The 22126-nt window shown below is 41.0% G+C and overlaps 1 protein-coding gene across 3 annotated transcripts in view; it reads left to right on the top strand.

Moving 5' to 3' along the window:
- Window positions 1-11703, top strand: part of ZBTB20 (zinc finger and BTB domain containing 20) — an 891896-nt gene extending 880193 nt beyond the window's left edge. For all 3 annotated transcript variants that reach the window (XM_062208447.1, XM_062208455.1, XM_062208465.1), the window contains one exon: window positions 10229-11703. In XM_062208447.1, coding sequence (XP_062064431.1) covers window positions 10229-10650 — 422 coding nt within the window. In that variant the 3' untranslated portion in view covers window positions 10651-11703. The remainder of the gene's footprint in view (window positions 1-10228) is intronic.
- Window positions 11704-22126: the final 10423 nt, after the last annotated feature.

Genomic DNA, 22126 nt, shown 5'->3' with positions numbered 1-22126 from the left:
GTAGTGGCAAATTACTGTGTTTACTTGGGGTAAATGTGAATACACTAATGATATGAGACCAATCAAAGGATATTTTACATAGGTTAGGGTTTTCGTCATTAGCACATGAATTCATCAAATAGTAATGTTTGTGCTTGTGTGGCAACTTATGGTTTATGGAGTGCTGTCACAGTTTATATCCTTTCCTCCTCCAAAAACTATTTTATAAGCCATCAGATTAAAGAGTAGAAGTGAAAAAGAGATTATCTGTGAAGCATCTCCTTTTCCAAAGTTGACTTCCAGTGGACCTACTGGATATAAAATTCACACTGTATTGGACTGCATATGAGATAAGGCTTAAATTTGCAACATGAAATTTGAAATGCACCACCTAAAATTATCTCTGTGATGCATAAACACAGTGGATTCACCAGAGAATTCTGTGGCTACCCCAAATACCTAGATTTTTCCATGTGAAAAGCAGCAGTAAGTTTGTGTATCTGGACTTCATAGATGCAAAAGCTACAATAAAAGAGAATTTTTTAATTAACAACTCATTTTATAAATAAGAATTGTGTGCATAGTGTGCAGACCTCAAGTAAATTATGATGATTTTTGCATTGTATAATATGGCTACATGTGAAAAGAATTAATATTACATATATATGTAACAATCAAGTATCTCACTCAAAATAAACTGTTCCTTTACACTCCAGAACTATTTGGCAGGAACAGTTTGAAAAGGCCATCTGTCTTTCAAGACTTTGGTATAACTGAAAGAGGACCTCATCTAATGATGTTTAAGAACAATTGGTCTAGATTTTCAAAAGGCAAGATGGCTTGAACATGTAGAAGTAATTCAGGATCTAAACAAAGTTCTCTCCAATTTCTTGGGAAAACATAAAAAAAGTGGGGTCTCACTTCTCCCCCAGGAACTCTGAAAGTGATAAAAGTCCAAAACAATAAGTCCAGATGTTGACTTGAGAAGATTGTAGAACATGCTAGGGAAGACATGGAAAAGTCAGGATGGACTTGGTATTCTTACCCATTATCTAACCAAAAAGAATCCCACCAAGAAAGGGTTGCTTAACATAACTTTAAGGAAAGAGAATAGTAATTTTCCTGCTTTTTTGGGTAGCCATAAATATATGAAGCATATTGAGAGCTCTACATAAAAGTCAAAGTATTACTTAATTTAAAAAAACCAACAATCATTATTACGTTAGCCCATTTAGGAGACATAAAGTTTTGCTTTTTCGTTTTTTTGTTTTTTGTTTATTTTATTTGTTTTGGTTTTGGGTTTTTTTGGGTTTCTTTTTTCATTTTAGTTTTTTGTTTGTTTGTTTTTGGTCTCTCATCTCTGAATAATACACTTTGGACATATTTCCCTCCTCTACAGAATTCAAATGCTAAAAACAATGTGATACTCCTTGGATTTCTCCTGAACTTTTTTCATAATAAGAGTTTTTTTCTGTTCATTCATTAGAAATTTTTATAGGAACAAAGAGAATCCCTCTCTCATCAATCCCTGTCCATTGCCAAACAAACCATGATAGGACTTCACCACATCTAGAAGTGTCTCATGTGCACTTACTGAAGCTTCGTGAAAGTTGTAGGAAAAGAAACTGAGAGTTAGGGACATGTTTGAAAGCAAGAGAATTAGAGAAAAAACAAAAATAACACAAGCCATCTTGTCATGGAACAATGCAGGGCTCCTCTGTACCCCCCCAACCCCAAAAAAAGAAAATACAAAAGTCAAAATAGGGGCCGGCGCTGTGGCCCACTTGGTTAATCCTCCACCTGTGGCACCTGCATTCCATATGGGCGCCGGTTCTAGTCTCGGTTGCTCCTCTTCCAGTCCAGCTCTCTGCTGTGGCCCGGGAGGGCAGTGGAGGATGGCACGAGTGCTTGGGCCTCTGCACCCACATGGGAGACCAGGAGGAAGCACCTGGCTCCTGGCTTCGGATCGGTACAGCGCCAGCCGCAGCGGCCATCTAGGGAGTGAACCAATGGAAGGAAGACCTTTCTCTCTGTCTCTCTCTCTCACTGTCTGTAACTCCACCTGTCAAATTAAAAAAAAAAAAAAAAGTAAAAGAAAGGAAGTAAAAGGAAAGAAAGAGGAGATAAGAAAGATACACCATGATGTCAACATGGATATGGAAGGCAAGCAAAAGGGAAAGATTGAAAGATGAGCCTGGCGGGCAGTGTGATCCCTGTATGGGAAACAGGCAGATTCTCGCCGTGTATGCTCAACCCCTGTTCACCAGGGTCTGTGTATCAGAACCTCATGGCATCCAGAAATCTGTGGTATAACAAACCCTAATTCCTGCTACACTTAAGGATCACTCCCTGACAGGGCTGAGCCTGGAAAATTAGGGGGAGGATAGCATCTGGTTGTTTTTGTTACAAAATAATCATTCTCTAAAATTACATTAATAAGAAGCAGTGTGTTTTGAAAAAGTAAATCAGAGTTATGGGTATAAACTTTGTTGTATGACAGATGAATTACATTTCAGAAGCTAATCTGTTGAATATTAACAGTGAGCTGAGTCTCCCAAACTTCACAGGTACTATGGCAAAAGTATTACTGGCTCTTAGCACTGTGGACTTCTGTTTTCATTATGTGGGCACTGATATACCTTCCTATTAGGATTAAACTCTGAGAGTAGAAACATACACACACAGACACATGTATGTATATATAGACACACACCTAATAGACATACATATGCATAAGCATATTCAGTGTACCCAACATAGTACCTTTTACATAAGAAGCAGTCAATAAATACTTGATCAGTGAATGAGTCAAATCCTTCTCTAGTGATGTCTACCCACTTGCAAAAGGATGCATAGTCTATTTTTCCATGGGTTTGCTCATTTATTTTATGAAGCAGATCTTTTATGGTGTTTATTTTTTATAAATAGACTTTGCATATTTATGTTCTAAGTACTTTCTCTACAAATATGATCATATTTCAGATACAGTATCCTGTTTGTGCTTGCCTTGCTCCATGTAACAAATAGTACACATATTACCAGAATAGCCAGAATGGCATCTAGACCATGTATTTACCTTCAGACATAGGGTTGACAGATTTAGCAAATTATACAAGACAACTAGTTAAACTTGATTTCAGATAAACAACAAGTATATTTTTAGTGTAAGTATGTCTCATGCAATATTTATCATATAAAAAATTACTCATTGTTTATCTGAAAGTCTAACTTAACTTGATGTCATATATTTTGTCAACCCTATCCAGCTGGAGCTTTCTTGTATGACCCTATCTTAAGACATTTTGCTTTTAAAATATATAGATAAATATAGGCTATCATGTGTAGTTGTTTAGCAAATGTTTGTTGAGTAAGTAAATGAATGTTCAAAAATGTGAGCATGCCTTCCAGGAGAACTTAATTCAAGACACTTATGCATAAATGCATTATTTTCTCTACAAGACTTTTAGATGTCTTTTTTTTTTTTTTTTTGACAGGCAGAGTGGACAGTGAGAGAGAGAGACAGAGAGAGGTCTTCCTTTCTTCCTTTTTGCCGTTGGTTCACCCTCCAATGGCCGCCGCGGTAGGCGCGCTGCGGCCGGCGCACCACGCTGATCCAATGGCAGGAGCCAGGTGCTTCTCCTGGTCTCCCATGGGGTGCAGGGCCCAAGGACTTGGGCCATCCTCCACTGCCTTCCCGGGCCACAGCAGAGAGCTGGACTGGAAGAGGGGCAACTGGGACAGAATCCGGCGCCCAAACCGGGACTAGAACCCGGTGTGCCGGCGCCGCAAGGCGGAGGATTAGCCTATTGAGCCGCGGCGCCGGCTAGATGTCTTTTTTATCTCTCTTTTTTTGAAAAATATGCTAGAGAATGTATGAGGGTACCTCAAAAAGTTCATGGAAATGGAACTAAAAGATGACTTTATTTTTATTGCAAAAAAAATTCTGGAATCCATGTATAGTTTATTCATAACATACATTCTCCATGAACTTTTTGAATATGCTTTATATTGTATATTGTATATTCACAGTTGTGCTTTTTTCACCAATAAAAGATAGATACTTTGGCCTTTTTCTGAATCATATTATATAAACAGCCCCTCCACTGGGACTGTTTTTAGCTATCGGTATCATCTGTAAACATAAGAATTTTGCTTGATACTTTGAGAAACTCAGCTATTTCAGCCATGGTTTCAAGATAAATAGATAAAGTAATAATAAAAGCATAATAGTGTTGACCAAGGGATAATGGTAGTAACACTAAGACAGTTACCTAGTAATCTTCCTGTGGAGCTTGGACTATCCATTATGTTAAGCCAGTGGAGAGCAAAAGAATGACAATAAGATTTAGAATAAGAAAGCTTTGGTTTTACCACTTTTTCCTTAAAGATTTATTTATTATTTATTTATTTGAGAGGCAGGGGAAGAGAGAGAGATTTTCTACCCTCTGGTTCACTCCCCAAAAAATGCCCACAATGGCCAAGTTTGGATCAGGCTGAAACCAGGAGCCAGGAACTCCATGAGGTTCTCCTTCATGGATGGCAGGAATACAGGCAGTTGAACCATTATCCGTAGCCTCCCAGGCACGTTAACAGGGAGCTGGATTGAAAGCAAATGCAGAACTCAACCCCAGGCACTGTGACATGGGATGTGGGCAACCCAAGTGGCATCTTAACCCACTACACCATACACCTCTTGCCCCTACCGCTTTTGGCTTGAGTGACTTTAGGTAGATGTTATAACCAATCTGAGCTTCAGTTTTCAGATCTTATTAATATTTACTTTATATGGTTGTCCTGAGAATTAAATAACATAATTTATGTGAAAGCACTTAACTATAAACTCTAAAATTACCAAAACCATTTAGTAATACATATCTTATACACAGTATACATCAGAGCAGCATCATATATTTTGCAGCATAATCCAAAGAACAAGAAACTGTTTTTTTTGTGTAAAATTTATTTATCTACTTGAAAGTCAGAGTTACAGAGAGAGAGGGAGAGACACAGAGAGAGAGAGCGCGCGCTTTCATCCACTGGTTCACTCCTCTGATGGTTGCTAGCATTGGGCCAGGCTGGAGTCGGGAGCCACGAGCCTCCTCTGGGTCTCCAATGTGGGTAGCAGGGAACCAGGCACTTGGGCCATATACTTCTGCTTTTCCCAGACCATTAGCAGGGAGTCAGATCAAAAGTGGAGCAGCCAGGACACGAACCGGTGCCCATATGGGATGCCAGCACTGCAGCTGGCAGCCTGATCCAGCGCACCACAGTGCCAGCCCACAAGAAATTGCTAACAGAGGGGAGATGATCTCGTTGGGCTGCTCCATACTCTCAGCTGTTACTGACTAGTTGGGTGATCTTTAGGATGTTCACATTACTCTCTAAGTGGTGACACCGTCTTCTGGGGATACTAATGCCTACTCCATTCATGAAGTTGCAAGAATAATCAACTAATGTGGGTGAAGTTCCCTGAGTTCCACTTAACACCAGAATATCTTGGTTGTCACTAACGCCACAAGTGTTTGGTGAATGCATTGTGTCCCCAGTAAGCAGTTCTACCTAGGCAACATCACAGCCCAAGCTGGGTCCAGATGGCACCTAAAGAAGTGGCCAGGAAGGCTGCCAGGCAGTCTCCATACCTCAGGCTCTTCTTTGACCAGACTTGTCTGGATGGAGATTAAACTCTGCAGCTGGTGAGAGCTCCAGAGGATTCCATCTGAGCACAGCTGCACTGTTGATACTCACCCTTTCCCCATTTTCTGGTCCAATCTTGATTTTCTGTGATCAGAGGACCCACACTTCCGGAATCGTTCTGCCTTCCTCCCCGATGGCCACCTTCCCAACCCATACCTTCCTCTTCCTCCTCCTTCCCTGCTGTCTGGTTACTCACCAAGCACAGGTCTTGCTTTTTGACCCCAAGGGCAGTGGGTCTGGTAAGCATCCTGCTAATAACATGGCACTGTCCTTTCTGCAGCCCAGGAAAAGCCTTATCAATGAGTACAGAGGTCACGATTGAAAATTGGGGTATCTTGGCCCTTTGGGATGGCTTTTACTTGAACTTCATGAGCTTTGAGCAGAACTCTCTGCATCTGCTAACCTGAGTAGTATCTTTCTTCTTCTTTCTTACTCTATTTTTTTTCTACTTGTCAGTCAAAGTAGAGCAAGGGTCAGTGCTGGTCTACCAGAAGGAGTAGAAGACCAGACACTGAAAAATGGAGAAAATACGTATACTTTCACTTGCTTTCTACCCATGGATAGGCAGTAAAGGGTGTTCCCTCTCAATGCGCTTTCTTCATTTGCTGCTTGATTTTTCTGCCTCCAGTGTTCAGTTGCTGCCTGCTAGGAAATTCTCTGACTACACTGTTGCTAACATTATATTCATGATACCACCTCTTTCTATTAGCATGTGGAATTGAGAGCAGACCATACCTTTAACTCTGAGTTACATAGCTGCCAAGTAACTGCTTGCTTTATTAATTGTCTAGAATATTTTTTAAATTATGGATTGGCTTTCCTAAGCCATACAAGTCATTTCTCAGGAGGTTTCACTGACCCTCAGTTGCTTTGTGCTGAATGAGTTTATTTTTTCTTAAAATGACCACATACCCTATGCTAAGTGCTATATCTCTTTAATTTCTCAACACAGCTTTACAAGGCAGGTACTTTCTGTTTCATTCTTAAGGTACAGATAAGGAAACTGAGGCTTAGAGAGGTTAAGTAACATGCCTAAGTCACTCAGCCAAGGAAATGGAATTCATATCTGACTCCTGCATCTGCATAGCCCAGAAATGGAGCATTTTAAAATGAAGGGACTTATATGAGATTTCCCTGCATGTTATAATTCAAGTATCCTCTGTATACTTCGTGGCTTTTTCCTAAAAAAAAAAAAAAAAAAAAAAAAGACTTGCCATCTTGCCATTTCTACCCATAGACTCAAACCTGGGTAGCCAACTTTGCCCATTTACCTCCACTTGGAGAGCAGCCATCAGCAGATAGCATCCACTTCATGTAGCAGCTTCTGTTGAAAGCCCTCTGAGGACTGCTGCAACCAAAATGCAGAAAAACGGTGGGAGAGAAAGATACTAACATTCCTACTAGATGCTACGAAAGGGCTTCCAAAAGTTCATGGGAAATTCACATTGCCTTTCAATTAATCTTCCACAAACTTTTGGAAGTCCCTGGAATTATTAGAAAGCCACCCATGCAGAAATGACAGTTGTTGCATCTGCCTCATCTGGAAATACGCCCCCTTTACTAACCTGTGCTCTGCCATCATAGCACCTTAATGGTTATGGAAAGCACCTTTCTTTCAGGCTCTCCCAAGTGCCTTGCAAGCACTTCTGCTGATTATCTAGCTTACCATTTTTCTGTGGCAGGGGAGGGAACAAGAGGGGTTGTCCTATTTAAAATGTGGGACTGCTCACATAGTGAGTGATTAAGCAGACTGCCCTCAGGCCCTTTGCTGATAAGGCCAGGAATGGAGTCCTCTGGGGTTGGGAGCCACCATGAGTAGATGACCACTAAATCTGCCAAGGGCTGCCGAAAGTGTTTACTCCAACTCCTGACTTACCCAAGGTGCAACAAACCCAGAGAAGCAAAAACACTTAGCCCACAGTCACCTGGATAATTAGTGGCAGAACCAATATTGCACGCACACAAACAACATACATATATGTGCTATGGAGGGAAAGATGACAACTGTGAAGAATCAATTTATAGTCTTATTAGAAGGGTGTGAAAGTAAAATGCCTTCATCAGTGATCTTGCTGGGAGGAAAAACACACGTAGAAGGTCAAAGTTTCAAATGGAGAGAACATTTTCACATAGACGAAGTTTCAACTTCCTAGCAGCCAAAATACCATCTGGAACTTAAGGCATGCTTCCCATTAAAGGTGACAGGTGGGCATGTTTTAAAAGATAGTTGGCTGGCCAATCATAGCCTCTATAAATTGTACTGTAAGCACAAGGATAGCAAAGACCAGCTGAGTTCCAAGCATGTTTACAGCTGACAAAAATGTTTCAACTAAAAATAACACACATGAATGTCTCTCTTAGGGAATCTCTCATTTCAAAAAATTTTTCCAATGTAAACAGTATGCATAGACTCAACTCTTCAGCAAATAGCTTATTAGTTTGAGCCTCCGCTGGCTTCTCCTGTTGCAATCTAAAAGTGAAATTCTTCTCTTCTGACCCTGTGATCTTATGCACCATGCTGTCCCAACAGTGCGCTTCAAAACATATCCTTTTATGTTTTGAAACACAACAAAAATACTTTCTGATGAGAAAGTTTTCTTAAAATGGATTATGAACATGAAGCACTTAACAATGAGCCTGGCACACAGTAAGTATTCAATATCTGGTGGTGTTTCCAGTACCACCATCACCAGAACCCACAGAACCACTTCTGTGGAGGAAAACATAGAGACCTAGTCCAGGCTTGTGTTTTTAAATGGAAACTAAATCAAATTTGAGCAGTGATTCCTTACCTGATGTACAGTTCAGGTGTTGAACTATCACCCTAGGTCATTTCAGCAGCTTTGGGCTTTAGGCAAGGTTGGTGGAAGGTGTTGGGGAAGTACTTTCCTCTCTAAGATGGGTGCTTACCTTGGGCAGTTAATAATGGTGCAGGAGAAAGGACCAAACTCCACAATCTCACTGTCAAGAGCTCTCATCTCCCTGTCCATCTCACTGTCAAGAACTGAGAACAAACACTACAAATAAATTTTTAAGTAGTTATCCGAGGAGACACCACAGGCCTGTGAACTTTCCTTGGTGAATACCTCCTGTTGTCAGTCAGTGACTAAACTGAGTGTTCTCACTGTCACTTGATTATTAGATCTCATTAGGTTTCAAACCTAACCAGTCAATGGAAAAGTAAGAAAGTTTTCTGCCAACAAGCTGAGAAAGAAGACAATGACAAAACTAGTTCAAAATTGACCTAAGAGTTCAAAAAGTATATAGAACCATTTAATCGGGGGAGGAGGGCTTCCTGTAATAATAATACCATGCAAGAAATCCCTCACTGCTCTTGGTGGGCTGCAGAGTGGTTTCATGTGTGTTTTGTGTTAACCCCCGCACAGTGAGGTAAGGAGGGCTGTGTGCCCACAGGCACCTAGCGATTGGTCAGAGCAGGCTACAGTGCATTAGTGCCTAGATTTGCACAGGACACCTCATCATGTTGCCCACCACCTGCTCATCCTCCACACCTGGGGAGACCAAGCTGCAGCCCAGTGCAAGCACTGCATATAGCCAGCTAAACCTTATTACATCTTAGGAGGACTTCTGCCCAAGAAAGAAGAAAAGTAAAATCATCGCTCTTTTAAAAAAAAATATTTATTTATTTGAAAGGCAGAGTTACAGATAAGCAAAGGCAGAGAGAGAGAAGAGAGGTCTTCCATCTAATGGTTCACTCTCCAAACAGCCACAATGGCCGAAACTGGGCCAATTCAAAGCCAGGAACTTCTTCCTGGTCTCCCGCGTGGGTGCAGGAGCCCAAGGACTTGGGCCATCTTCCACTGCTTTCCCAGGCCATAGCAGAGAGCTGCATCGGAAATGGAGCAGCTGGGACTCTGGCCCTATCGGTAGCAGCTTTACCTGTCACGCCACAGTGCCGGTCCTGAAGGCATAGCTCTTAAAAACAACATACTCTTAAGTAGTCAAGTGTTTTCCAGATGTAGAATCTATATATGGGTGCATTTAATAGAATACTGGAAATGGGGACTGTTCCCAAAACGCCAAGCTATAAACCAATATTCTCAGTGCCTGAAGATTCTAGAAAACTCCATGTCTCCAGAGACCTCTCTTCTCTCTTATTGCTCATATTTGTTTGATAAGGAAAATGAGAAACATGGTTAAATTGATGATGACACTGAACATGACTCCCTTAGAAAATAGCTCTCCCTTTTGCCACCCAGTGAATTGCCTTTGAGGACTTGGTAGGGTGGGTCATGAAGCGGGGGTGGGGGTAAGGGGTAGGGGGTTGGTAGTCCTCTGACAGAGACATTTTCTGGCATGGGGAAATGGATGGAATATTCTAGACTGACCTGGCATCACCTTTAAAGCAAAGTTTCTTTGAACATGAGAGTCCAGAAAGACCTGGATCTTTCCAATCAAGGGTGATCCACTGAACAATCAGGTCTTATTTTTTAAAAATTTTTTTCCTTTTTTTGTCTTGTTTTTCTGTTTCTCATTCTCCTTCCCTTGCTATGTCTCGCTCTGTCCTGCTTGCTGTCTCTTCCCACGTCAACAGGTGAGAAGCCCCACCAATGCAGCATCTGTTGGCGCTCCTTCTCCTTAAAGGATTACCTTATCAAGCACATGGTGACACACACAGGCGTGAGGGCCTACCAGTGTAGCATCTGCAACAAGCGCTTCACCCAGAAGAGTTCTCTCAATGTGCACATGCGCCTCCACCGGGGCGAGAAGTCCTACGAGTGCTACATCTGCAAGAAGAAGTTCTCTCACAAGACCCTCCTGGAGCGACACGTGGCCCTGCACAGCGCCAGCAACGGGACCCCTCCCGCAGGCACACCTCCGGGTGCCCGTGCTGGGCCCCCAGGTGTAGTGGCCTGCACGGAGGGCACCACTTACGTCTGCTCCGTCTGCCCAGCAAAGTTTGACCAAATCGAGCAGTTCAACGACCACATGAGGATGCATGTGTCTGACGGATAAGTAGTATCTTTTCTCTCTTTCTTATGAACAGAACAAAACAAAACAACGAAAAAAAAAAAAAAAGAAACAAAAAAAGCTATGGCACTAGAATTTAAGAAATGTTTTGGTTTCGTTTTACTTTCTGTTTTTGTTTTTGTTTCGTTTCATTTTGTACTACATGAAGAACTGGTTTTTGCCTGCTGGTACATTACATTTCCTGAGGCTTGGGTGAATAATGGTTTTCCCAGCCTCCCTTGGATGGTGGCCTTAAGGCCTGGTAGTGCTTCAGGAGGTCCACTGGTTGGATCTCTAGCTACTGGCCTCTAAATACAACCCTTCTTTACAAAAAAATCTTTTAAAAAAGTAAAAAAAAAAAAATTTTTTTTTCACTTGTGAAGAGCACTACAAAAGTATATAACAAAATCTAAAAGGCCTACTGTCTTTAAGTACACCGCTTGCAGTGTTTCAGTGGACATTTTCACAATTCTGGCCGCTTGGACTTCACAGTAATCAGTTAAAGCTGTGGAATATCACTTCTGGTCGAAAACCCAGAGGAAAGGCCCTGCTGTTCTCCACCGACCACGCTGTCTGATTTCGTAAAAGGGCTGTGGGAGTGGGAGGGAGCAGTGGGTTTGGTGATGTGGTAAAGAAAATGGAAGGGTAGGCTTCTTCCCCAGGTTCTGCCCGGGGCCACACACCCTGGCCCACCTTTTCCACATCCCCTTCTTGCAGCAGAAGCCAGGAAGACTTGGATGAGCAACAAGCAACAGTGGCTATCGTATTTATTCAGTGTCTTCGCTGAGCCACAGCCTCAGCACAATCAAGAGGGACTTTCATGAAAGGCAGGAATGCAGATAAAACAAAGATATCAGAGATTTGCACCTATGTTTCTAGGTACAAGAGAAGGATTATTTCCAACAATCTTTGCAAAAAAAAAAAAAAAGCGTCAGGATATATTCTTGTGGAAGAGAAAAAGAAAGAGAAATGGAGGGTGGGGGGAATAATAAAAAAGTTCTTGAGGCTTTTTTAATTCAAAATTTTATAGAGGGGCAAAAGTGACGTTTACCAGATAGAATGCTGATTTTTTTAATATATTTACAACAGTATTTGTGTAAAAAAAAAACAAAAAAATGAGATGTTTAAAGTAATTTTTTTCATTTTGGTTTTGCATACACTGCCACCAATCCCTTCTCTTATTTTATTTCACACACATATATATATTTTTTGGTAAGTCAAGACTGTTAAGGTTAGCGATACTGCTTCCAGATAGAAAGAATAAAAGGCAACTAAAGTTATATTTGAAAGAGAGGAAGGATATTTTCTTCATTTTTTTTATTTTTCTTAATTTTTATTATTTTAAGTATTGCCTGGGTTGATGAGGGCCTCTGTGGCCAGCCCATCCCTGCTGTAATTTGAACTGCTGCTTTGTATTTTGATATGTAGTTCTTTGACTTTTAGTAAGCTTACGTTACTCCACTGAATATTTTTTTTAGCTGATCCATCTAGAGTTCTATTCTTTCTCATGGGAGGGACTTTATCTTTCAGAAGCATATTTCTTGCTTCTCCAAAATTTCACGGAGATATGATTCTTCTAGAACTTCTGTTGACTTTACTGTTTTTCTTTGAAGAAACACTAGTAGGCTAGAGGTCTTGACAAATTCTTTTCTTTGGTGTGAGACAGGAGGAGGAGTTGACAAAACTCTGCCATACCTCCACACCCCCCACAGCTGCAGAGAGCATTGTGATGAGATGCCTGTTACAGACCAAGATGCATGGATGCCAAAATCACTTCCTTCCTTTCACTTATCACCTTCTGACTACTTCCATCACAGTAAAGAGGGCTAAGTAAGATGATCATTCTGTAGATGATTTATTAACCCATGCTTATTGGAAAGGCTTTAGGGAAATTCACAAAAATTTCCCAGATGCCAACAGCCACCATTCAAAAGGCCACCAATCTATTGCACCATCCCAGTTGCCACTCTCTCTTCCTAGTTGGGATTTCTCTCCTCGGTCCTGATCAAGACATTGAAATAGAGATTTTCCTTTATAGACAGTGTCCAGAAGGAATTCCAACTCAAATAGAGGGATTCATAAGCCTAACTAAACCTTCAAAAGTGATTTCATTGTTGGGCATGTGTTAACACACTTCAGGGAAAAGTAAACCTTTCAACAAAGCAGAAACACCAAATTATAATTTTGAAGAAAAGAGAAAAGAGTTTCAAAATTACCTTACATTTTAATTTAATTTTCCTTCTACTTTTCCTGTACTTATTTTATTTACAAAAACCATGCAGCCAACAAGGGAAAATCTTCCAAGGCATGCAACTCTATAATGACTAAATTGGTTTCATTCATATATTTTAGTCATTTGGTTAACTTGGATCTTTTCCATTAGTTTTCTGTGATGTTTAATGGAGTTCATGCAACTGGAGTATTTCTGAATTTGATTTGTTTCTACAGTGCTTGATTCTGTGGATATTCTGCTAGAAGTTTTAATGTAAATTTGGATGGTTAACTGTTGAGTATCACTCATTTTGATTTCTAAAATGAATCCTACCAAGAACTCTGTGTCTAAAACCGACTTGTTTTAAAAGTAGGTGAGAAGCAGCTTCAGAAAAAGTCCATTTTTTCTAATACTAATTTTGCTTTTCTAAATGTCAGTGTCAAGACTCCAATATTCACTTACTACCAATAGAGGGAGCATTAGTTAATTATGTCATCAAATTGTTTGGATATTTTGAAAACTAAAAAAGAAAAATTGTCACATAAAAGGAAGATATTTTAATCTAGAAAAAAATAAAATGAAATCACTCAGCATATATTACAAATGAAAGAAGGCCAAAAGCTACTTTATAATATTTTCAGCTCTTTGACAGTAGCAAGTTTAAAATAGAATCTTTATTCAAAATTTAGCAAAATAAGCATAACTCATAATTACCTCCAGAAAATTTGATTTTGAATGTCATTATGGACCACGTTTAGCTACCTGCTTCCCAAATCTAAAGGAGACCCATTTGTCTTAATGCTAGATTGTCATGTGAAAGCATGACATGTCATGCTAAGCAATTGGGTTGAAATCCACTTTTTCTTGTAGAACATATAAACTGCTGGTGACTTGAAACCCTGGTATTTGTCCTTTCTGTAGAGGAACTGTTTCTTCAAGAACAACAACAACAAAGTTGGAGGGTCCCTAAAATCTTGGTGAGCTAATACAATCATTGTCGGCCATTACAAACCAAACTATCCATGTTTGCATAGCAGTGGATCTGTTCCTACTGTGTGCCCATTTCTCCGAAAGACCTCACAGCCAAACATTGATGGGTTATTCTCTGGAGACAGGCAGATGCTGGATTGGAGTGGGAGCTCCAAGTAGGGGGAGCTAGGAAGTTTTTGCGAGGCTTTTGTTACATGTCTGATTTCTGAAAAGGCTGCTTTGCAAACTGACCCACATTTCAGAAAGTCAACCAGTCTGTACCTATTGCAGAAGGATAGAAATACATTTCAATTTCCAGCCTCCAATCACAATGGAACAATCACAAGCATCTTAGGAGACAGAGAAACAGAGTTTGTTTCAGGATCAGATAATGAGTATGGACAATTTTTTTTTTTGGGGGGGGGGGAGTTGAATCTTACAATCTCTTGCATTTATACCCTCATGCTAGGATGCTGTTAGTGCTATTTAAGTAATTCTTTTCAATAGGATAAAGATAAGATAGAAGCAAATGTTCCAGATTTCATACCACTTAGGATGAGTATAGGGAATTAGAACTGGTATGGAAAATAACAGATTTTTAGCAATTTATCACTTAGAAATGGAATTTACTGAAGAAAGGAAGAAAGTCAAAGAGGAATGTTTATCTCAAGACATTTAGCTACAGTTTATGAAAAGTAAAGTTCCCTAGCACTAAAACTATTTATAATGTCTCAGCACAGTGGGCAATTTCCCCCTATTAAGTGCCAATCTGTATAGAAAATGGAGCCACCAAATATGTACAATATAAAACAGAAAGGAAATGGATCACATGGATGGGATACAAATCTATACATGGGGAAAGATTGAGAAATAAGCCAGGCCAAAAAAAAAAAAAATCTGAAATGAACTTTCTATATCCAAGTGCTCTTTATTACATACATTTTTATTGAGTTGTTAGCTTCAGATCCTAATAACAGCTTCACAGACAGTTTCCTCCCCAAATCTTAATGCTTTGAGCCTGTGCCATGAGTAAGCCACGTGGATAATTCCCAGTTGACGTTCTAACTGCAGGCCATTCCTTCCTTCTCATCCTCTTGGAGGTCAAAGTTGCTCTTGGCCACAGAAAGACTTGGGTTTGGTTTGCTTAAAAGTCAGAGAGGTTTTATTCTGTATCATCACAGTATTCTAGAAGGACCAAGAAAAACCCTTTCCAACCTCTGAACAGCAAGAATTGCTGCATTCTGGTCATGAAGCGAGAGGAAAATCTCCTTTGGGTGTGTGGGTTTCATACTAAGTTTTAATGCCTTGACCACATGTACTGCCATCATACCAGCCCACCAGCGGTACGTGTCCTGCCCATGGCCCAAATCAGTATTTCCTCTCATCACAGAAGTTAAATATGAGATGTGCCCCTTAGAAAAATCCCCCGGATCCCAAGAGAACATTGTAAAGGCTCCTGCTGCTCTCTTACTGGGCCTCTTCCATAACACCCCTCCTATTGCCCTTAGCAAAGGAGGAAGGTGGTGTATCTGGACGTTCTGGAGCCTTCCTCTGGGGTTAGAACATGGTGGTAATTCGTTGGGGCTGGGAGCCAAGGGCTAGGAACATATGCGTCCGCAGGAAATTATCAGCTCATCAATTCAGGTCTGCCTCTGTGATAGCCAGTGCAAGGTAACCGCACATAGGGCTTGAGATGCCCTGGGGATTTAGAACAGGGAACTGTCCCTTCTTTTGTGACTTAACTCTTAAAAGAAATCTTGTAAAAGAATTCTTTAATTTAGAAAGAAACTGACCGGGGTTATAGATGCTCTGGGGAAGAGAATATAAAAATTGCAAAAATGTGTTCAGCCGCCCAACAATGCTAAACCAAAAACTATCCAATTGTAAAAATAGGAAGTTTGGCACAAGGCATTTAGAGACATCTCTGGGCTTTTCCAGGGGTAGGGTCACATACTTTTTTTTTTTTTTTTTTTTTTTTGAGTGATTTATGGCTCTGAGAAACCTCTTTACTCATTAGGAAAGAACTTTATTTAAATGGCTGGTTTTGTCCCCTAGAAAAAGAAATTTAAAAAAAAGCAAAAAGGAAAGAAAAATAAGACACTAAAGACAGGACCATGTGACTTGGTGACAAACCAAAGGAAGGGTACACTAGAATTTCAATGAACTCCCTAATTCCATAGAGAAAACAAGGAAGCAACCCTATGCCTCCCTTGATGTGACCTTCTGCCTGCACTGAGCGCAGTGAGCTGGCCCAGTCACAGGGTGACGCAGAATTTCCCACCTGGGACAGTACGGCCTCTTTCTCCTCTGTGTCTTCATAACGAAAAGGGCTGTCCTCTTAGTCACCCAGAAGAGATTAAGTGGGGGCAGACCTTCAAAATCAATCTCTACCCCACTGTTCAGGCTGCACAGGGAGGCAGACAGCAGACACAGAGGAGCTCTGACTCTCGCCAGAGAATGTCTTTCATATTCCCAAGAGCTCTCTTTGAAGTCATCATTTCTGACACGGCTTCTCACTCCACAACAGGCGGAGCTCAGCGACTGAGTGTCCCTGGAAGTGTCCCTGGAATGTGGAAGTTTCCAGCCCAAAGCCCCATTTCTAGCACCAGGATCAAGACCCTCCTCGGCCCAACTAAGATGCCAGCAGAGATTTCCCTCAGTCTCTAAGGCACTTTGCTCCTCCAGCGGTGACTCTAGCAGTTGGTGTGGGCAGGAGCACATCTTGGGGAAAATCTATGGAGCCGTATGACCTGCGTCCATTCCTTTTAGGAGGTAGATGATGAGGGCTGTGGAACATGAGTTCCTTTTTCCTTTGGATGAATTTCCTCTGAACTAAGTGAAGGGCAAACCCTTACCTGGGTTGAAAGAAGGAATCTCATCTTTCTACTTCACTGCCTGAAACACCTGCCATTCCTACAGTCGCTTCAGGCTCTGCCTGTTGCTTTGTCAAAAGAATCCTTTCAGACTGAAATGTAATCGGAAGCGATCTCTGTTAAAGTCTTTTCACAAGAAGCAACTTATGGTGTAGAATCATTGCCTTAACTCAGAGAGCCCAGGAAGAGGACAGAAGGCTGGGGACAAATGAGCAGTTCGTGCTTTTAAAGAGTTGCCCATTCACAAGAGGAGCTCTGCTCCTGCCCGAGGCCTGGAGAAACAGGAGGCAGCAGTCTTGTCTGAAAGTGGCTGCTCTGTCCTATCCATTCTGTTCCGTTGCGCTGGATCTAGGCTGAATGTAAAGTAGGCATCATATCACTAAAGAGAAAAGCCCATATAACGTAATCACAGGTGCCTGGGATGCCCGTGTTAAACATTTCCTTAGTAGGGAGAAGTAATCCCAACAAAAAGCTTTATTTCCCTAGATAGTATTGATCTCTGCAGGTTTTTTCCTTCAGTTTTGTGAGCATCTGGTTTATTTGGTGGCTCTTTATTGAAATGCAAAGTCAGAACTTTCAAGTCATTGCTGAAGGGGCATCCTCTGCAGTTCTGAGGCGACATCCAGCCATAACTGTGGGAGTTCCAGCTTCTGGGATATGTAGGTAGGATCTAAGAGTCTTTCCTTTTAAAGTCTGAGGCTTCCTTGGTTCGGAATGCCCCAGTGAGATACTGATACACCAAGACAGACAAAAAGTCTAACTCCATAGAAGGCATCTATTGCTACTACTGTGCCAACAGTCGTTACTGTCCAGCAAAGTCATCACAATTTACATGTAACTTCTAGTGCTGAAAGGGTCGCCACCCATCCAGTGTGTCACAGTTACTATCCAAAATGTCTGCAAAGGAATGTGCATCATACACGTGCATAGGCAGTGCAATGTGAGGTGCTCACAGTGCAAAACTCTTCCACACTCGTATTCCCTAGTGTCACCAGAGAGGTTTGGGAATTTCCAGTTAGGAGTCAGAGGTCTGACTTGTGTCCCATATCTGCATCTACTCTGTGGCCTTAGTCAGCAGCATCGTTATCTGTGATAAGGCTGCGAGCATGCTGAAGGAGCCCAACCATCAGTCCCTCCTACGTATCTCCTTCATAGGAAATTTGAACAAGCCTGTGTGAGTCGAGTGCATCTATCACACTTTACACTTCTCCTGGATTTACTGACGAGCGTGTGCGTGTGTGTATTTGTGGGTGTATTTGTTGTTGTCTGAGAATGTGTGTGCCTCTCAAAGGAAGCACACACAAACAGAGGTCCTGGTGCATAGATTCACTTGCCTCTCTCCATCATTGCGCTCAAGACTTGTGGCTTCCTTCCCAGGAAGCAGTCACCTGCCCACTCTGTTGCTTTTTGTAGCATTTCAGAGTTGGGAGAAACAAAGGCAGCTTGTTGGATCCACAGCAAACCCACAGGGCCAGGCTGTTTTCCTCCAGGAGAAGGTAGAACAGAAATACTCAGCTGGCAAGCAGACTTGAGGGAGCAGCAGTCTGGGACACTCCACCAGGTCCCCTAGTGGGGGGCAAGGGGCACAGGGGCCAGGCAGGCAAGGCTCACAGACTTTGACCTGAGCCATCCTGGAGCTCCATTCCTTCCCTGTCTGAAATCCGGTGTGTGCACACACTTACACACATACAAACCCCTTTGTGAGTTTTATTCCCCAATGAAAGCTTCCTACCGCCGCCTGCATCCGCAGGGCATCATCTTCATTCACGAATTGTGTCTCCTGAAACCAGTGTGGCCTTTGCCGAAGTCTTTCCAAGAGTGGGTTGTTTACCATGTCTAGCAAACCAATAGACTATCAGGGGATTTTTTTTTTTTTGGCAATCTGTAAGAATTGGTGGCTCTTGCTTATCTCAAACATTAAAGTACAATGCCACTCTAGCATAAAATACCCAATGAACGGACCTGGCTCTCATAGCTGACTCAAGGCTTGGTGGCCTGGAAACTGTCGGCTTCAGTGTTCTCACTCCCATATGCTTCTTTTACTAGATGGTTTATTATTTTTATGACATGTAGATTATTTCTGCTTTACAGAATTCAGAAGACATTTTTCTTTCCTCTCCTATTTTGGTGAATTTTCCTCCCTCCCCTGTTCCCCTGTTAAGTAAGGCTACTTACAGTTGCACCTTTTTTGTGGCTATTATTTTTCAAAGTGTATATTGTCTTTCTATATCCAAAAGAAGTCTGTGACTGTAACAATAGGTATTTCTTTTTACTGGAAAAAATGACTTTTGGTTTTGTTTTTTGTTTTTTTGTTTTTGTTTTTGTTTTTGTTTTTATTAACAGTGCTAGTGACTTTGTGGAAGAACATGAGTTACTATTTAGGTATGCTTACTTAAATACAGTACACTACATTGCAGTATTTCCGAAACCTAGAACATACACATTATATATAACAACTCTATATTGAAGTATATATTACATTATATTCATTTTAACTGTTGAATCTGCCTATGATCATAAGTTGATTGAAATATTATTTCTTTGCATATATCACTCATCACCAACCTGCTGCAGTTAATCTGGTGCATTTAATAATAATCATTACTGCTCTAGTTTGCTTTTTATATTATCAGCTTCAGTATTGTCTTTAGAGGATTTTAGAGGGTTTTTTTTGTTGTTTAAGCTCAGACTTAGCAAATGTAGGAAAGTGAAAACTTTTTTTAAACTTTATTCTTGGTGTGGCTAATACAAAGAAGTTCATATTCAAAGTGATCTTGTTTAGCTGACCCTCTCAATATCTGAAGAACAAAAGAAGTGCATATGAATGTATCTGTGATTTTCCCCTCCAGGACTGTCACTGTCTATATTTGCTTCTAAAAACATGACCAAGGAGCTGCTTAACCTCCAGCTAATCTGACCAATAGTCAACAGGCTGTACTTCAAAGGGCCGCTCCTCTGAAGAGCATAATTCAGTGAAATGCCTCGTTTTCCCAACTATGTTTCCAAATGTTGATTTTTGTACTGATTCTTGACTGGTTACTTTCTGTTTTTGATATGCTTACAATTATTTTCACGAGTCTTCAACGTTTCCCTGGAGGCAGTTTGGCAATGGAGAATACATTTTCCTAGGAGATTAAAAAAAAAAAAAAAACTAACTAAAATCAGAGTTTGAGCATCGTTTTGTTGACAGAGGTTCATAAAGACAGAACTCAGAAATAGGTATCACGGTTTTCAGTTGGTAAAGCCTATGGAAGGGTAGCTCTGGGGTATCTGGCCCTCAGTATCCCCACTTGTGTGCTAAGTGGGGATTTGGTGCCTTTCCTCTTTAATGAGGCCAACATGGGACTTTCAGAAACCAGGCATCCAGTCGTCCTACCCAAGAAATACTTTCAGGTAGTATTTGCAGATAAAGAGTTTCAGTAGCTTTCCTCAGCTAGTCAGCCCAATGCCTGCAAAACCTCTTGGTTAGATAAACTTGTTTTCTATCCTGGGTGCCTAAAACCAACTGTCTTGGCCCTCTATTCAGGACACAGTGATAGCAGCTTTTTGTAAACTTCAGCGTGGAAGACATTTCCACACTGAACCAAAATTAAGGCCCCGCAGGGTGAAGACCGCATTTCCTTCCGTCATCTTTACTGACAGGTTTTGAGTTTCCGATCCCATCCCATTTTGCTGTGCCTCTTCAGGAAGTCTCTGCCCCACAGCCCCCCCCCCCCCATTCTCCTCAGCACCCTCCAGGGGTGAGGCCCAGCACTCACTAAGGCACTCCCCACCCTTGGCCTCTGTCCAAGGGTCAGTGTTGAGTCCGATAGCGAACTTACCAATCTTCTCTCCAAAGTTTTTAACCACATCCATTTCTACTACACAGGTGTAACTGTCAAGTGAATATTGCGAGAGATTCTTCCTTCCCCAGTCATCACGTAATATCCAAATTGTATCAACTTCATTATTTTTCTTTCCTTCTCCTAGCCAATTTCTTTTATTTCTGATTTCTCTTTAAGACAACTTTGAATTACTTAGTCTTCTCATCACCCTAGAACTCAAATATTAAATTGTGACCCCTGACTGTCCATTTATCTGCCTTCCCTCCACCATTTCTGAATGTCCTCCTTTGAGGAGCACTAAAGACTTCATCAACTTGAGGCTTGTAGGAAAAGTGAAGCATGTCTTCCTGTTAGCTGCTGATTTTGAAAGTTATCAATATTCTTTTGAGTGTGGGAGGACCTGCGTCCCAGTTTTAAATGTCATCTGTGCTAGCTGAGATCATTAATGTCTTTCACCTTCACATTTGACCAAAGATAGAGAAAAGTATTTTCCGAGGCTTTGGTTGTCTTTTTTTTTTTTTTTTAAATACCACAGTGTTCAAGTTCTTGATATGAGTAGATCATTTCTGAGGGAAATAAGAAAATGACTAATGTCAGCAATGTCACCTCCTTCTAATATTTACCCGAGTGGCATGTTTACCAGACACTAAATTGATAGAAAACTTAAAGAGTAGTAAATTTTCAAAGTAACTTTGGTAACTGCTAAAGCCTTAATGATCTCTTCTCAAACAAGTAAAGCCACTTAGACAAATGGTAGGACAAATTAGCAAGAATTTCTTCCTTTATTACCTTTTTGAGAAAATAATTATTGATTGGTTTAGAATTTTGAGCAGTAATTTACTAAGGTCTGAAGAGATTCATAAAATTTCTAAAGTGGCCATTTTGCAACCAGACATTGATTACACATAAACTTAATATGTGCTGCAGCAAAACAAGGCTGAATGGATACCTACAGGGCTGTACAGCACACTGCCCAGTATCTAAATACTCATTATTTAATGTGGTCATCAGGTTAGATCTCATCCCAATGAATTATAACCACCTGGTGCCAGAGCATTGCCCAAAAGACTGGTAGTATTCTGGGGTCTAACCCTTTCAGGATGCCTGTAATACCATCTTCCCAACAGCTCTGTAATGTAATCTTTCCTGACTTTGGTCCAGTGCTCTTGACTTGATACCATGTGGCCTCTTAGCTCATGCAAAGACATATTCTGCGAATTTAGAGTACTTCCTAGTTTTTGAGAATGCAGAGGGTATCCTTTCAGTTCTTGTTTTACCCATTGACAAGCAGAATCAGCATTTAATATCAGAAATGTATTCTTATTTGATTTGGGGCTTGATCCAAGTTTTATCTTAAACCAATTTGTATCATGCAGTCACACCATAAGGAGCAATGAAGTAAATAGAAGGTTCAGAAGCCTTCCTGGGACATGCATCTAGTAAGAACCTACATTTCCTAAAGCCTGCATTTGCTTTGCTTAGGAACCTGATCTTCTCTGGGCACACATGCACATCCTGGTCAAGCCCATCTACTTCTGTTCCTTTGTCCACTCTGACTACTTTGAAAAGTAGTCAAAAGTCTTCTCAGTCATTGGCTTCAGAAG

The sequence above is a fragment of the Lepus europaeus genome, chromosome 2 (assembly GCF_033115175.1).
Source record: "Lepus europaeus isolate LE1 chromosome 2, mLepTim1.pri, whole genome shotgun sequence".
Classification (NCBI taxonomy): domain Eukaryota; kingdom Metazoa; phylum Chordata; class Mammalia; order Lagomorpha; family Leporidae; genus Lepus; species Lepus europaeus.
The sequence above is the reverse complement of the archived record's forward strand: the minus strand, read 5'-3'. Positions and strand labels throughout refer to the sequence as shown.